The sequence below is a fragment of the Acomys minous genome, assembly GCF_964271855.1.
Source record: "Acomys minous genome assembly, chromosome: 4".
NCBI lineage: Eukaryota > Metazoa > Chordata > Mammalia > Rodentia > Muridae > Acomys > Acomys minous.
The window spans coordinates 119887204-119904490 of NC_140486.1; the positions used below are offsets into that span (position 1 = coordinate 119887204).

The 17287-nt window shown below is 38.0% G+C and overlaps 1 protein-coding gene across 1 annotated transcript in view; it reads right to left on the bottom strand.

Annotated features, from left to right (window-relative positions):
* Positions 1-206: 206 nt before the first annotated feature.
* SLCO4C1 (solute carrier organic anion transporter family member 4C1) overlaps positions 207-17287 on the bottom strand; it is a 49090-nt gene continuing 32009 nt past the window's right edge. The window contains exons 6-13 of the mRNA XM_084780658.1: positions 15855-15973; positions 14643-14787; positions 14087-14282; positions 9696-9849; positions 7023-7213; positions 5326-5390; positions 4242-4379; positions 207-3066 (exon numbers count right to left, since the gene is read on the bottom strand). Coding sequence (XP_084636784.1) covers positions 2906-3066; positions 4242-4379; positions 5326-5390; positions 7023-7213; positions 9696-9849; positions 14087-14282; positions 14643-14787; positions 15855-15973 — 1169 coding nt within the window. The 3' untranslated portion in view covers positions 207-2905. The remainder of the gene's footprint in view (positions 3067-4241; positions 4380-5325; positions 5391-7022; positions 7214-9695; positions 9850-14086; positions 14283-14642; positions 14788-15854; positions 15974-17287) is intronic.

The following is a 17287-nucleotide window of genomic DNA, read 5'->3' on the forward strand; positions in this document are numbered from 1 at the left end:
TGAGGCTAGAGAAATGGCTGAGTGATTAAAAATTCTGGCTGGTCTTCTAGAAGACCAGAGTTCAACGCTCTCTACCCACTCACAGGGCATCTCACAATCATCTTCAACACCAGTTCTGGGATTCAGCACCCTCTTGTGGCCTTTACAAGTACTGCATACATGAAGGCAAAACACCCATATACATAAAATAAAAAGAAATAAAACAATGTAATATAAATATTCCAATTTAATAAAAATTACATATGCCAATTATTTACAGAGTTGTCAGAAATAAAGAAAATACATCTATATTTTATTTATGTCTTCTTCCAATTTACAGAGCAAAGTCAAATGTATACAATTTATCCATGTTTAAGACTTTAATATTTTTATTTGCTGCAGCTTTCAAAATCAAAATTTACAAATTTCAAGATATATTTCAATTATGTACAAACTTACATCAGGCACACCTGCAAGTTATTTTAAAATAATTACAGCCTGAGGCAAATATATATCATTTAAAAATATGTTCTAAAAGCAGCATATCAACCTACATAATCTGCATGAATTTACAAGTGGGAACAACTGAGACCATAGTAGTGTGTTTATTCCAAATGGAGGCATCTTTTCTAAATATGTATATGCACGTGTCAAAATTATTGGTTCCCTTTAGCCATTTCTACTTGCAAGTTTGTTTTTTAAAAGATGTATAAGAAATACTTCAAAATGAGTATACTGAAGACTGTCAGTATGATGAACACTAACAACTATGGATACCAATTTTTCCTGGCCAGTCCATCAGACTACGTGTTGGAATCTGTCTTCTTTTCCCTAAGCCTTATGCTCATCTGTCTGCTTTCTTGTTCTCCCTTCATGTTTCTCTCACTGAGCTTCTCAAGGCTGCATTATTGCATTAACTTATTTATAGTCTTCCACAGGCTTCTATGCTTCCACACACGGGACACAGAGAGTCTAACACCCGTTGCCCTTGGACAATGGAGGCAGTATCTAAAACGTGCCTAGAAGGCGGGAGGAATATTCTCATCTGAGGTATCATGTGTATTTACCCATCTTTCTTGTGTTGTGCCCCTGCCTGATGAAACTGTCTGCTTTCCAAATACCTGAATTTTGGCTCTATTTTTTTAAAGTTGATTTTTGGTATATAAATGTTCCTGAGATAAGCAGGTCTAGCCCTGTTTCCTGAGATGGTGTATCTTATTTAATATTCGAGGTGCTTGCGAGGCTAATGCCTAGCTCACTCCTCCTTGAATTTCGGCTTACAAGCACTGCCAGGTTCTGAGGTCACGGCCCACACATGGGTCACCACCAAAGACAGCAACGTGAATCCTCTGAATTCTAGTGTGTCTGACTGTGACTTCTGTCCAGGTCTTTTCTTCAGGCCTGTGTTGTCCTGGTTGCAAACCTGATATATGAGGCTTATAAAGAGCTAACGTTGGGGTGGAGGAGGGGGTGGCTGGCTGGCAAGGGAAACTGATTAAAGTATGAAGCTTTCTTTTGCAAAAACAACTCAAAAATAATCACCCTTAGTTTTAAGTAGATCTTTTCAGCACTGAGTATCAAATTTAGACCTTGCGTTCAGCTATAGCCTAAGCTCTTCTTTTCTTAATTAAAAATAGTATCCACAGTAGCAAGGCATTTTTGTTGATGCTCAATGACGGATTCCTTTAGTATCGTAAGCAAATTTGTTAGGAACCTGCACAGGTGGAATTAGCCACCGTGATGTAAGATGTATGAAATACTTGAGCTCCCAGTAAATGCATCAGGGAGTTTAAAACTCTCACTAACAGTATCTGATGCTTATTAAATGAAACTCTGCTTAAGTTACTATAAGTAATGTGCTAAGTGATTCTTGTTTGTAAAATAAAATTTAAAGTTTTCGATACATAAGCCTTTGTCAATAGTGTGCTATGACATTTTGTCCTGTCTAGTTGGCACTTTGGTTAAGAGAGCTGGTTCTTTTCTCTGAAAACATCATTGAATAATACTATCACAGTCATAAGTTGTAGTGTTAAAAGTCAATGCTATTAACAAATTACCTCCTAGAATTCTTATTCTAAACTGAAAATGTGCTGTCAATGTTGATGTTTCTGAGGCGGTAGGGTAGTGGGACCCAAAGAACATAACTAATCCTACATTCTATCAGCTCAGTAACTCACTGTGACAGCCTGTGCTGGAAAGGCGGTGCAGTGTAAAACCTAATTTCACTCTAAGGCTGCTTTTAATTTCAAGAGTTTTAAACAACTCATCCCAAAGTCGTCACATACATTTGATTAGTTTAAATGTTTATGCTGTAAACTTCTCAAATAAGCTCAAACTACTGACAGTAAAATTAAAGTAGAACTAGTTATGGAAATAATTTTTAAAACATCAGCATGAAACAATGGTGGTCACACAGACTTGTAACCTTAATACATTAGATAGAACGCTGGGAGAACGAAGGTCAAATGTCATCCTCAGCTACGTGAGTTCCTGTGCAGCAGGGGTATGTGAGGCCCTGTCTTATAAAAAGCAAAAGAAACAAAAACTGATGTTTTAACTGGTGTGTGTGCACCTATGGTTTTTTTTTCCAGTATGAACTTTTAGCTACTTGTTGTTGGCTAGTATCCTTGTTACCTTTTGGTGATTGCATAGGTAGACAGAAATAAATAAGAATCTGTGTGGTTTGAGGCTTTTTGTGAACTTTAAAGGCACTGGCCTGTTCTGTTTTCCACGTTTGTTTGATTTTTTTGTTTTGTTTTGTTTTTTTCATTATAACAAAAATAAGAATGTGTACATGGACAACAAACACTCGGTTGTGGAACTTGGGTTTCCAACCGTGGTCCACACAGGCTAGATGATGTGCCTTGGCGCAGTGTCCATACAGACATGAATAAGCCAGTTTTCCAAAACAGTCTCCTTTTCCCTTTCATCCTTCATTTTCCGCTTTGTTGGGATCCCCTTCCAATGAAATAGTAGACACAACTACACTCTGACTTTGAAACGACACCTCGGCTCCTGTCGGTGGTGGCTTATAGAGAACTATTGCAAGTCCGTTGAAGAATATGGTGATAACTTTACAAGTAACACCTAAATACAAAGTTTAAAAAAAAAAAAAACGGTCATGCATTTGGACCTTAACTGATCAATTAAAACACTTTGCACTGTGTAATTCTTCATAATAGAAACTTCCTATTTTAATGTGAATAATTATAAGGCACAATAATTCTATTGTTTCAAATGTTAAACCACAAAAGAGGATGTGTGTGGTAGCACACACCTGTAATGACAGTTTTCAGGTGCCAGAAGCAGGAGCTTCCCATGAGGCCAACCAGGGAACTACAAGGAATTTCCTGGCAGCTGAAACAGCAAGACCCTATCTCAAGTTACTATTATTAATGATAATAAAATGTATGCAACTTAATGACCATGCATTTATTTTCTTCCTAAACACTAAAAATAAAAATATGAAATACAAATTATTCTATTCTTGAGAATAACTACAAAAATTATATATATATATATATATATATATATATATATATATATATATATAGAGAGAGAGAGAGAGAGAGAGAGAGAGAGAGAGAGACCCTAACTCATTCCTAGCCCAAGCTGCCAGGTTCGACTCAAGGTCATGCATATATGCACACAGCCCCCAAGTTCTAGGCTCACAGCTGAGTGCCATCATGGCCAGCTAGGAGTTTTCTATATTCAGACATTGTAATGTCTTACACTGATTGATAGGAAATGTTTACCTGTCAAGTTGTTACATACTTATATGTATCCTAGTGTCCTTAATCATATTTAGTTTATCACTTAACCTGGAATATATCAACTACCATCAACAAAATGAATTAAAGATCGCAGCAAAACCTCTGAGCTGTGAAACACCTCTTGCAGCTGCAGCACATGCAGCAATTCCCCTACCATAATTGTACATAGCTTTCTGAGCCCAGACACCCATATAACAGTTGTTCCACAGAGTTTTTCAAGTTCTCTTTCATCTTTTTGTCTACATTCCAAAAATTTGAGAGAAATTTGTCCTAAAAAGGGGCATGACATGATATGCAGAAAGTGACAATCTTAGTCTTCTGATCAGAGGCCATTCTCAGCCTCCCAGATCATACTGAGTAACTGCTTTTAGCTTCACGACTGCAGAACGGCCCCCCAGGGTGGCCTGAGCATCCCGCCAAAACTAAACCACAAGTCACTAGGAGTGATTCACGTTAGCTTACTCTACAAACAGCGAGATGTCAACTTACTTATGGCTACCAGCATATGGGCCATCCTGATGTTGTTGTAAATCCAACAAGCTCCTTTTGTCCCACATTCATTGACGTCCCACAGAATACATGTGCTGTCAATCGTGACACCAAATATAATTGGGCCAGGTATCGTGCCTAGAGGAATTAGAGGCAAAACAAAAATAGGTAAAGATGATAACATTATTATCAGATTATACCTTATTATCATATATGATATATATATGTATATATAATAATAAGTTATAATTACAAACAGGCTTTACTCTATCCACATGAGCCAATTCATATGCAAGTCAAAATGTTTTAAATAATTATTTGTAGCTAACAACATTCAAAAAAACATTTCCCTAGCTTTTTAAAATGTTAATTTAGTAAATATTTTAGTTCATCACTTCTATAAGCTAAGAAATGAATCCATCTTTGAAATTGACTATGGTATTTAGAAGATAAAAATGCTTTTTTTTTTTTTTGGTGAAGAAAGCAGGCTGATAAACTACTGTATGCATTGTCTGTACATTGTGCCTGTATATACATCTACTAGTGTGACCATACGTGTATAATGTAGTGTGAATATATGTATGAGTGAACAAGTCAGCACACAGAGGCTGCTGTGTGCAGCACACAGCATATAGAGGAGAATTTCTTACCCACACAAGGAAGCACTGATCTTCCACATGTAAATCATTCTCCCCACCTTTATATATTCAACACTAATGATTTCAAACGAATGAAGACTAAGTATTTCAAAAATTCATTCTGAGTACGCTCAGTTATTAAACAGCAGGTGGTGAGAAAAATTATATGCTGAGAATAATAATTTATATTTCAAGTAAATCAGATATTCCGTTTAGTGTTATGGCTTCAGTGGGACTGGAAACCGATAACACGTCACACAGGATGTAAGTCACTGCATCCTCGTTCCATGTGACCAGTGCTACATCCTGAATGTTAGAAAACAGCTTTCTCCACCAGCAGCTTGGCATTACTTGTCCTTCATCGTCCACGTCATGTGTAACATGTCTGAACAGATCAATAACACTAATGAACCAAATACTAATATTTTATTTAAAAAAAAAAATACCTATCAGCCGAAGCAACATGAACTGCACTCCCAGTGCTAGAGACCGCTGCCTGTGATTGACACACCTGTAAATACATCCAAAGCAAATGAGGGGGGAAAACGTCAGGGTATATATTAACTATAGCCACATTTTCACATAGACATCAGTTTAGCATTTCTACTCAAGTAAATGTTGTTTGTAATAAAATAGTTGTATAATCTTACAAGTAAATTATCGTGGGATAACAAAAGAAAAATATTATCAGTAGTAAAATGTTACAAATAGCACCAAAAAATCACTAGGTTCTGTGCTTTTCAACAAGTTACAGCGGGGTGGGGAGGGGGGAAGCACTTGGTTTCAATATTTATCTTTCATAAAATCCCTAAACAAACCAGGCACGGGTGGATTGAACCTCAGCAAAATAAAAGTCGCAGACGACAAAGATCACAGGTAACACAGTCAACACCGGGATTAGGAACAGGAAAGAAAGTCCATTCTCAGATGTGCACCCTCAATGTTCAAAATTCTGTCCAGAGGAATTTGGTACCAAAACAAAATAAAAACGAAAGAAAGAAAGAAAGACAGGATATACAAACTGGAAAAGAAGAAATTGCCTATTTTTTAGTGGCAGTATACTTCTGTCATATAATATTTTTTTTAATTTTTTTGAATTATCACTATTGAATTAAAATTTTTTTTGACTATCACTATTAAATATACTTTAAATACTATCACATTGAGACTGAAACTACACATACGGGATAAGGATATAAACTGAGGCAATTATGAATTCAATAATATTAGTAGTTCTTTCTTTCATGGCTGTCCATTGACAGTGATGTGTGGCATAAGCACACAAGAAGGTCATGTGAGATGCAGAAAAGATGGCTCATCTTTACAAACAAGTAAACAGGACATGCGGAGGGGAACAAGCTTGTAATCCCAGCACTTACAAGCCTAAGAGAAATCTCACTGCAGGTTCAAGGCTCAATGGTACAATGCTGTCTAAAACAACAAACAACAACAACAACAAAAAACCCACAAGTACAAGCAAGTAAGCAGTTAAAAAGTCATTTATATAATTTTTTATATTTATATACATATATATATATATTTCTCTTTGCTAAATACCTCCAATTCCCAGGTAATATTAATCATTTAATATAATTTAGAAAGCATACACTTTCCACATATTAAAAATATGAATAATAGTGGGTGAATATTAAGAATAATGTACCAAGAAAAAAGCTTGATGTTTGTAAGGAAAGATGCAGAAAACATGCAGATCAGATGAAAGGTAGACATTCCTGTAAAACATCATAGAAGAAGAAGAAGACCCCACAAATGCCCAGGTGACCGCTAGCTTCTTAGCAGGTTGTAGGGAGTTGATTTGCCAGCATCCACTGTTTAATTTAGAATGAAAATTGTTGTGACTAGGTCAGACAACTCACAAATACAGCTGAGCAAATCTCCAACTCACACTGGTCATGTGTGGAACCCACTGAGAGACTAACACGATGCTTATGAAATACGGGCAACAGTTTGACACTTTGATATGTTAGCATCTTTAAACCTCAGGCATCTGGGCTTCTGTGGTGTCCAAGAATTCATGATGCATTGGGAAGGTATGACCCGACTCAATAAAAGCCTGGCTGAGCCTCTATGTCCACAAATGCTTCTGTAGAATGCTTCTATGGTTTCATAGCGCAATGCTTACCTTAATATAGACACAGTTATAGGAGTCCCTGCCATAAAGGTAAAGATAACTGTAATGAAGAAAATGCCAAGAAATATGGGCAAATTTGCACACCGAGTTTTACATTTTCCAGCTTTAGCTTCAAAATCAATACTTTCTCCAGCAGATGTGATTTCTACTTTCCTTTCAATACAGGAACAATTATAATATTCCTGGAATTTGAGCACAAAGAAGTGAAAGTTGTTGTTTACTTTGAAGATATATCTGTGTCATTTTGTCACTGTCCTAAGCTATACACACACAGTCAATTGTGCTGAGGGTCACTAATCCTAAGAAATTAAGGAAATAGTAACAAGCCACGTGTGCCAACTGCATTTGACTCTGTTGCTATAAGTGCAACTTGTAGCCTATAATGGCTCATGACATAAAACAACTTGACAATAATATGACAGTTACACACTTTCTCATGTTCTGCGTACATTACTTTCAGTAGACCATAATTGCCCAGATAATATCTTCCTGCTAGCTCTTCTTTTCCATTATAGGGCATGCAGAGGCCTCCATGCTGACAATCTCATTATGTGCACCAGTTTGATAGAACAAGCACTCTAATTTTTGCTGACTGCCACAGTAAAATTACCATGTATCCACTACAACTTTAATAAAATGCTGCTTTTAGCCGCAAAATTTTAAAGACAATTCTCTGAACTTCTGAGCTACTTCACAGGAAGCACGGTATCCTTCTTATAGCATGTTTAGGATAACAAAAGGGAGTTACTGCATAGATCATATTAATTATTTCTCATGTACTTACATGTAGGCATAGATGTATATGATATTGTGAAAGGCAATGACAAAAAAAACCACATGCTTTGTGTTTGTCTTTATAGAAAAAAAAATCAGCTATTTAGAACCTGTATTAGCTCCTAAAGGCATTGTATATCTCTTTAATTTATACTTTTTACACACTCCAAACTTCAACAACATCATAGTGAGATGGGGAAGTCAAACAAAGTGATGCTCTCGGTGTTCTGAAGGGGAGATTCTTTCTGTGTCTTAAAGCATTCTACGATCAGCCGTGCCAATTTGGGAGGGGCAAATATGCAGCCAATCCTCCAATATGCATTGATCAGATGGACATATAGAAACAAGGCCGTTCAACCATAACACTTATGACATGTGAATGTGTGTCACAGAACATGTTTGGAGGTAATGTGACAGCTGGTGAGAGTCTGTACCTCTACCATGTGGGCTCTGGGACTCAAACTCAGCTTTTTATGCTCAGCAGCAGGAACTTGTGCCCGCTGACGGATGTTGGGGGCTCCAGCCTGAACACCGTAAGAGTGGAAAGTGATCACAGGATTTTTCTGTCTTTCTCTTAATGTATAAAGAGTAAGCAATGTAACGATGCTCTCAGCCAATGTCACTTTTGTATTTGGGTCACAGAAAGAAAATATTAATATTGCTGGAATATGCACAGATGTTTATTATTTTATTATATGTTTACTTTTGTCAATCTGAAATAGTTCATAATAAAAGTATGTCTTGGGCTGTAGAGATGTCTCTCAACAGTTAAGAGCACCTGCTGGCCTCAGAGGATCCAGGTTCAATTCCAGTACCCATCATGCCAGCTCCGGGGGAACCTAACATCCTCTTCACTTCCTCAGACCGTAGGCCCACACATGGTACACTTCCTACCTACAGGAGAACACTAGTTACTCACTCCCTTTGCTGGTGGTTCTGACTCCACTTTGTTGCCAAGCTCACTTGGAGGACGTTGATTCCTGGCAACTGACAAACCACTAAATTCTGTCAAGGTGCTTGAAACTAAAGCTTTACAACATAACTAGAGTAAGCAGCCTTCCCTTTGCAGGCTAAAATCTCAAGTTCTCTTACATTGGTCCTTTCTTTTCTTTTTAAATGGTGCCTCACTAGGTTGTGTTTCAGATGCAGAGCTCTATCTGCCTCTGCCCCCTGAATGCTGGCATAGGCGGGCTTGTGTTTTGTGCCAACACATGCATTGTACACCACCGTGTACATGCTGGCTCCCATGTGAAAGACAAGCACACTGCCTACTAAGATAGCTGCTTGGATTCTTTGATATGATTTAATTATGTTTAAAAGAAAGAATGTCTAAGTGAATTGATAAAAGATAAAAAAAATGTATATTTGAGGCTGAATTAATGATTTGGATGTTTTACAATGCATCTGTGGTATGTACAATTTAATAATAATCAGTGAGTTTCCTTATATAACTGATTAGTAACCAAGCTCTCTTTCTTTTCTTGGGGGGAGGGGATTTGTTTGTTTGTTTTTTGTTTGTTTGTTTGTTTGTTTGAGACAGGTTTCTCTGTGTAGTCCTGGCTGTCCTGGACTGTCCTGTTGTGTAGACCAGGCTGGCCTCTGCCTCCTCAAGTGCTGGGATTACAGACCTATGCCACTGCACGGGGCATTCAAGATTATTATAATTGAGAAAGAAACAAAACACTATAAAACGGTAATATAGCTGCCATGCTGAGTTCAGCCAGAATGGCCTGATACACGAGGGAAAGAATGTGAAGGGGCCGGGGCAGCTTAACCAGGACGGTGAGACAAGCAGAGGGAAAGACCGAACAACCCACTAGGAGAGGCAAGACAGCAATCCCAACACACAGTGCTCATTGCTTGCTGAGGCAAAGAGGAAAGCGTGGCTACCTTGGGTTTCCTGTTTGAAACTGAGTTTAAACAACCTGCGAAGCAGGGAGAAAAATACTGGACTCCGTTTCTCCCACAAAGCGGGTAATAATAGGAGCGCAAACAGTTGCAATCCATGTTACAAGGTGCAGTCAAATTTCCCAGTTCTCCTGTTCTGTAAATAAGAAAAGGCAGAGAAGGTGAGATTTTTCGGTGACGGGACTCTAAAGTAATAGTTCCGAAGCAGTTGTGTCTTGCCACTGTATCATTTAGTCAACACAAAAGGACTAGATACAGAAAACAACATGTCTGCTTTCCTATGAGATTTAGCATGCAATTGGCCTACCTCTATCCCTGGACTGAAAGTTTTGAGAAAACGTGCTATGTTGCTCAGCTCCACGCTCCCATTACTCCACACAGGAGCTACTTTATCACCTGCTTCAGACACAATGCTGAACAAATGACTAGGTGGGGGCGATGGGACAGCTCCTCTGATCAGAGTCAGCCTTTAATGAGGAGAGGTGCTAACAACTCTCACAAAAGAAAAATCAAGTCAATGTCTCAGTGAGTATCAGGGTTTCCTGGTGACAGACAGCTCTCTGGTTCTTGGGGCTTATCCACGGGATGGCTAGCAGTATCTGCTACCCACCAGCTACAAGTGGCTTTTTCCTTAATTATGACAACGAAAACAAACTAAAAGCTGAGTACAATCAAGTTGTTTAACACATGCCTATCACCGAAGGATCTCTTTCTTTGCAAAAAGTCAATTTCCTGAGTTCAGACCCGCTGATGTTTTGTTTCTACCCTTCCTTCCTGCCTGTGAGAAGTCAAATATGTTTTCATACTACAGGGACCTAGAAGCCATAATAGAAATGGTCACGGAGGTTCCAATATAAAGGCTTACTCTAATCAGAGGTGCTCCCCAGTGCTTCACCCGTTCGTTCATTCATTCATTCACTCATTCATTCATTCAATAATGTGTCTGAAGCACGTGACAGCTAGCGACTGTGCTGTCTAATGTGAGCATGAAGCTGAACAGGATAGCATCTTTCTTCAAAGACTTCAGTCTAGGGATAGAGGTAGGTTGACTGTATGCTAATCTGCTGACTGTGCTTTACTGATATCTACAGACACCGTTTAGAAACCCCAAGGCAGGACAAATAACATAAGAAAAGGGTTGGAAAAAGGAGGCCCTAGAACCTACTTCCTAGGTGAGTCTTACAGATAAGCAAAACTTAGCCAGACACTGGGTTATTGGAAATGGTATCTGTAGCAGAAAATGGAAAGGTATGTTCCTGTAAGAAGCCAGGATCTAGAATAACGGTGGCTTCAGGGGCCTTGTTAAAAATTAATGAAGTTAGCTAATAAACAGATACATGCTACATTCAGTGATGATATTGTCAAAATCTCATCAAAAATGTTTTGATACGTGCACACAATGTTTGGATGTGTGAATACACATTTTTGCACATGTGCCTGAGGTGAACATCAAGTGGCTTCCCTGATTACCCTTTTAACTGAGACAAGACCTCTCACTAACCCCAGCAATCTCTGGCACAGGGAGGTCTAGCTAGACTGCTTGCTCAGCAGATCCATAGGCTCTATCTTCCTTGGTAGGCAAAACACATAAACCAGTCAACACATGTAAATATTTGAAAACAGTCTACAAAACTGGAGAATGGTGCTCAGGTAGTAGGCAGAGAAGGTTTTGAAGGAGGTGGATCGAGGGAGGAGGTAGAAAACAAGTCAGTGGAAATGGAAATCAAGAGCTAAGGTTCTCAGCGCTTGGAAACAGTGTGGCAGGAATAGTAGGGGCACTTGTCACCAAGCCTGATGGCCTGAGTTCAGTGCTTCGAGCCCACATGGTAGGAGATAACCAGCGCCTACAAGCTGTCCAGACCTAAACTTACATACATGCATAATGAATAAGTGCAAAAGACCGCCCACAATCTGTCCTTCTGAACAGAGTATCTTCTCGTGCACCTGTGCCCTACAAAGTGCTATCATATGGGTCTTTTATTACACAAAAAAAAATTACAGTGGACCACAAAGACTATAGAAAATCCATCCTTGCAACTCAAGCTAGTAATATAAAATTAACAATAGTTTCAATTTAAAATTTCTGGTACTTCATTGTCACATTATTTCTAAGCACATACTGAAAATACTTAAAGTGTAAGATAGCATTATGCAAAGCACAGCAGGAATAATGAAAAAGCTTTTGGCTTAATATCAAGCTCCTATCAATTTATCTGTATTTTAAGTTATGTGATGTATGTCATTTGATGAAAAGGAAAAGGAAATGTAAATTATTATTGAAAACTTCTAAATGCTGATGAAATATATATTTCTTCTTTCCTTCCTATATTTCTTCTTTTTCTGTCTTTTTTTTTTCTTCTTTTCCTTATAAGATAAGATCTCTTTAAGTAGTCCTGACTGTCCTGGGACTTGTTATGTATATTAGGTTGGCTTCAAACTCTTAAGAGATCAACCTGCCTCTGCCTCCCAAGTGCTGGAGTAAAGGCATGCACCACCACACGTGGCTTCTAAGGTATATCTTCAACATTTCTAGGTTTGTTTTTTTCTATTTCTAGACATGTTATCCAAATTCCACTCAAAATGCTTGCTGAAGGTAGCCTTTACTTCCAGCACCATCTATGTGCCCAGTAGTGTGCCCTCCCTCCCTCCTCCCCTTCCCCATTGCTGTGCATCCACTATTTCTCTTCCTTTGGCAGTTAGTTCACCTTTTCTCCTTTTGCTCCTTCTTTGCTTCTTAAACCTTTATGCTCTCTCTGCTTTTAGATCATGTGCCTTTCCTAGTCAAATAAAATTGAAAAGTCCTCCTTTTGCTGGGCAGTGGTGACACAGATCTTTAATCCCAGCACTCAGGAGGCAAAGGCAGGCAGGCAGATTTTTGTGAGTTTGAGGTCAGCCTGGTCTACAAGAGTCCAGGAAAGCCAAGGCTACCAGAGCTCTTATTACACAGAGAAACCCAGTCTCAGAGCAGCAACAACAACAACAACAACAAAAAACGAAAACAAAACAAACAAACAAAAAAGAAGAAAGGACTCCTTTTGTGAATGCTACAGAACTTTCTAGAGCTCCAGTTACTGAGCCCATTGTTCATTTAGTTTTTTGTTTTTCCAATCTCTGTTTTAGAGTAAGAATTTGCTGCCTCTGTAAGAGGAAGTTGAACATATTTTGATTAAACGTAATGGAGCTTAACCAAACACTGATTTAGAACATTCTGCATCATATTAACGTAAATGAATGACAGACATGTGATTATAACTACAAATCAAGATTATTGTTTTTGGGAAAAATTCCTAAACAAATTTAATGTCACGTGAATACATTATTACACAAAATTATGGAATCTCATGCCTACGGTGACACCTCCCTCAAAAGCCACAAACAAGGAGTGAAACAATTAAAACAGCACAATGAAGCGCCAAGGAACAGTGCTGTGACCTTTCACGTGCCTGGTCTATTACTGGTGGCTTAGGACATCACAGTAAAACAAACCTGGCCAAGGAAACTGCTTAGCGGGAGAAACCTCTCCGCAGCACAGAACAAGAAGTTATTTATTTCTCTAAAACAAACATAAATTTCAAAGAAAGCAGACCAATAAATATGACGCAGGCTTAGTTATCTTTTAATGTATTTTTAGTATGCTTAGCAACCCAAATAAGAGAGTTTTATCATAAAGAATAGCTCCTTTAAAAAATATTTTAGTTAATAGGAAAAATAAGATGTCAAATTCTCTCTAGGATGTTGCCATAGTCTGCTGTTTGTAGCCATAACAAAATATCTGAGGTGAACAATTTAAAAAGACTGTACATTGGCATGAGGATAGAGAAGAGCTAGAGGAAGTGCCTGGCCTCTGATAATAGATGAGGATATCCCAGAACAAATGAGACATGAGGCTATCCCAGGACAGGTCAGAGAAGACAAGCTAGCTTGGATGTTTCTTTTTAGAAAACCATTAATCATAAACCTGGTGCTCCTACTTATTTCATAAAATCCTTTTGTCCAAGTGCCATTAGTACATGGATCTGGGGACTGTTCCTCACAAATGAGCCTTTGTGGAACGTATTCAAACTACCATACATGAGTCCTTCCAGACAAACTCTCTGTAATGTTTTATTCCTACTTGAATCCCTGAGCCAAACACATTGCCCTTAAAGTGCTTCCTTAATTAACACCTACAGCTGTCAAAGGGGCACTAAATATTCAAATTAAAACAAACGAACAAAAGACAAAAATCCCACACAGTGTTACACTCAAACAAATAAAAGGTATCAAAATTTTTTTAAACGCAATTCCTAATCATATATTTTGAGAAAGGAAACACTAATAAATGTGTACATAATATCTGACATTAATGTAAAAAAGCAGTGAAATATATTTACCCATTATACGATTCAGACACACCAGCAAATGGCTCATTTTCACATTTTGCATAAATAAATACAAAACTCAGCATAAGTGCTGCTCCGGATGTAAACAATGCAAACTTCATTGTACTTTTACACTTCATTTTGAATTTTGAAACAAGAACACCACCTAAGATTTGACCAAGAGCAGCTCCAGGGATTAAAACAGCCCCTAATGAGAAGTGAGATAATGAAAAACACAGTTATACTCAGGAACCCACACTGACAGCTGGCAAACACCTAAACCAGCACCAGAAGGGCTCCCAGAGATAAAAGCATTCACCAGACAAAAAACACATGTGCAAAAAGTGTCATGGGTACAGTGGAAGGCTAATAAAAGTGTTACCCTAATTAATATATTCTTCTTAGCCCAGTTTTGTCTGTGATAGGTTGGTACAGAACACTGACTTCATAGAGTCAGAAACTTCTACCAAAACTGTGGGCTATCCAAACTGATGTCCTCTCCCAATAAAAAACAATGCACTTAAGTAGAATCAATATACTAAGTGATAACAAAAATAAAAGCTCTTACCTCCGAGCGTAGCTGCAAAGCTGGATGTCAATCCGAATTGATTTTCTATAAATTTAGGTAAGAACGTGGCAAATCCCGTAGTAACTAAAGCTTCAGAAGTGGTTGATAGAACCAAACATACAAAGACAGGATTCCTCATCAAATTCTAGGAAAAAACACAGTCTAAATGAATGCTTGTGATTACACTGCCAAGTGCAGCAATGAAATGTGAGCATTTAAACTAGAGTGTTCCCTCTGGCAGGAAAAATGTAGTTATTGTTAATTCACACGCGTGCACACACACACACACACACACACACACACACACACACACACACACACACACACACTCAAGGACATTTGTGTGAGGAGCACCCAGAGAACTGACAGCTGACTCACTAAGAGGTTCATTGTGCCCTGATTGCCCTCAAAGGGCCAGCAGAGGAGCTTAAAGGCCATTTGTGAAAGTTCCCTTTTCTAGGATTAGAGTAAATGTCTATACTATAAATCTACATTTTATTAGACTTTAAAGAATATATTTAGATCCCGGTATCCACTAAATGGGGAACTTGAAACTGAGATGCACGAATGTGGTTTCACAATTAAGGACTCAGTAATTAAGAACCTTAGATACAAGGTTAAGTAACTTTACATAGGTACCTGCCACTTCTCTCATAGTATTAGTGCATAAGCCATACACACCAAATTTCCAGATATCAAGGTCAGATGAAATCAGTACGGGTGGTGGTGTAGTGGCGAGCACAGCTGCCTCCTAAGAATACATGAAAACGTTCACATACCTACACGGGATGAATGTTAACACCGGGCAGCTCAACTTTCAGTAGAAAGGAGGAAATAGTAACCAGAAACTACCAAGAATAAGGAGGGGTGACATAAAGCCAGCCAAATTCAGTGACATCTGATCAATGCCTGACATAAGGGAAATAACGTGGCGTGACAGGCTATATGCTAATGAGGAATCACTGAACATTTACACTGTCAATGAAATTTTTAAAAAATGCTCTTTCAATTATCCTAATCTGGAGCTCAAAGGGCAACAAAATCCAATCTGAAAAGTTACATAGAAAAGTGTTACTAGTAATAGTTAAGAAATTAAGTTATAAAATGATATGAGTGTGCATATGTGTTTGCTTAAATATGTATGTCATATATACACTTGTGTAAGTACTGTGTTCCTATGAGACACACATACAGAGAAAACTACTATTTTACCTTTACAGCAGTTGGAAAATCTTTAATACTTTTCCCAAAATTTTCATCTGTCTGTTGGAAGGACGTGCTATTATTCTGATGAGTCTGGGAAGTTTTGCCAGCTTGAATTTTTGCTGTCCCTAAGGGAAGGTGGGGTGCAGGAACAAAAGTAAATGTGTTTGTGTTACAATTTCTCATTTCACTAATCAGTTTAAATATGTTTACTCTTTAACTGATATGCACCTTTTGGGTATGTAAATTTCACTAGAATTCAGCTTTTTTTCTGTTAATAAAATTGTCGTAGAGCTGTGCTAAAGGCTACTATCCGTTGATATTCATGAAGGGCAGCCAGGTGCTATGGCTCTGCTGTATAACCTCAGCACTCAGGATATGTCAGGAGGACTGGAACCAGAGTCAGCCTGAGCTATAACGTAAGACCTTGTCTAAAAATTAAAAAAAAATACCAAACCAAACAAAACACCCACTAGCGAACAAAGTTCCAATCTGTCTAAACATTAATGTTTAGCCAGTGAATTTTAATTTAATGACATAGTTTTGCTCCCAACACATATTTTTTCATTTCAAGTCTCATGACAGTCTGTGTTTATTCTGAAAAGGGTTTCTGGCAGTCTTAACAGATTAAAATACATGCATCGCTGTTTTCCTTTGTTTACTAAAAGGGAAGGATAGGCACATGCTTGGAAGATGAAGTAATATTTGCTATCATTGTGGCCCTTTGTTTTAAAGCACAGTAGCTCTGTGAAGAAGCCTTAGAACAAAGCATCGTGATGTGGTGTTACAATGGGATAGCTCAGCACGGGAAGAAACCAGAGTTGACTTGCCTACAGTGTATCTAGTGATCTTCTGTCCCCCTCCACCTTGTTCACGCACTTCCATCCACCTCCACCCACCTCCAAACACTTCCGAAAGCTTTGTTGCAAATGACAATGAAAAATAAATGCCTTCAAATTTGAGTAAAATGCTCTAGAAGTAAGATCTCATAAGAGAATGAATATTCATTTCTACTAAGATTTTTTCAGACTGTCTAATATTCAATATAGTTTACAAATTAATATGTGACAGAACGAGTTTGATGATTGACAACATAAGTAGCAGTACAGTTATCAATAATTAGCTTGAATGATTTAACACAGATTGGTCCTTAAGATCAGTGACTAACTGAACATGGAACATGAAGTAATAGTTTATTAGTGTATCTTGTATGTACATAAGAAAAGAGTTAAAACACAAGGACAATTTTAGCAAACCATAGTATTTAATACTCATTAAATGTAAATGAGAATAAAAAAAAATCACAAGTATTAATGCATCTACTGGGTTTTCTCCTAAAAAGTTAGAATTCAAAGGTTGCCCTGGCAGAGCATAAAGGTCTATGAAAAAACAGGGTGATCTTAATCTTCTTGAAAGCAACCAACCTAGAATTACAGTAAGGC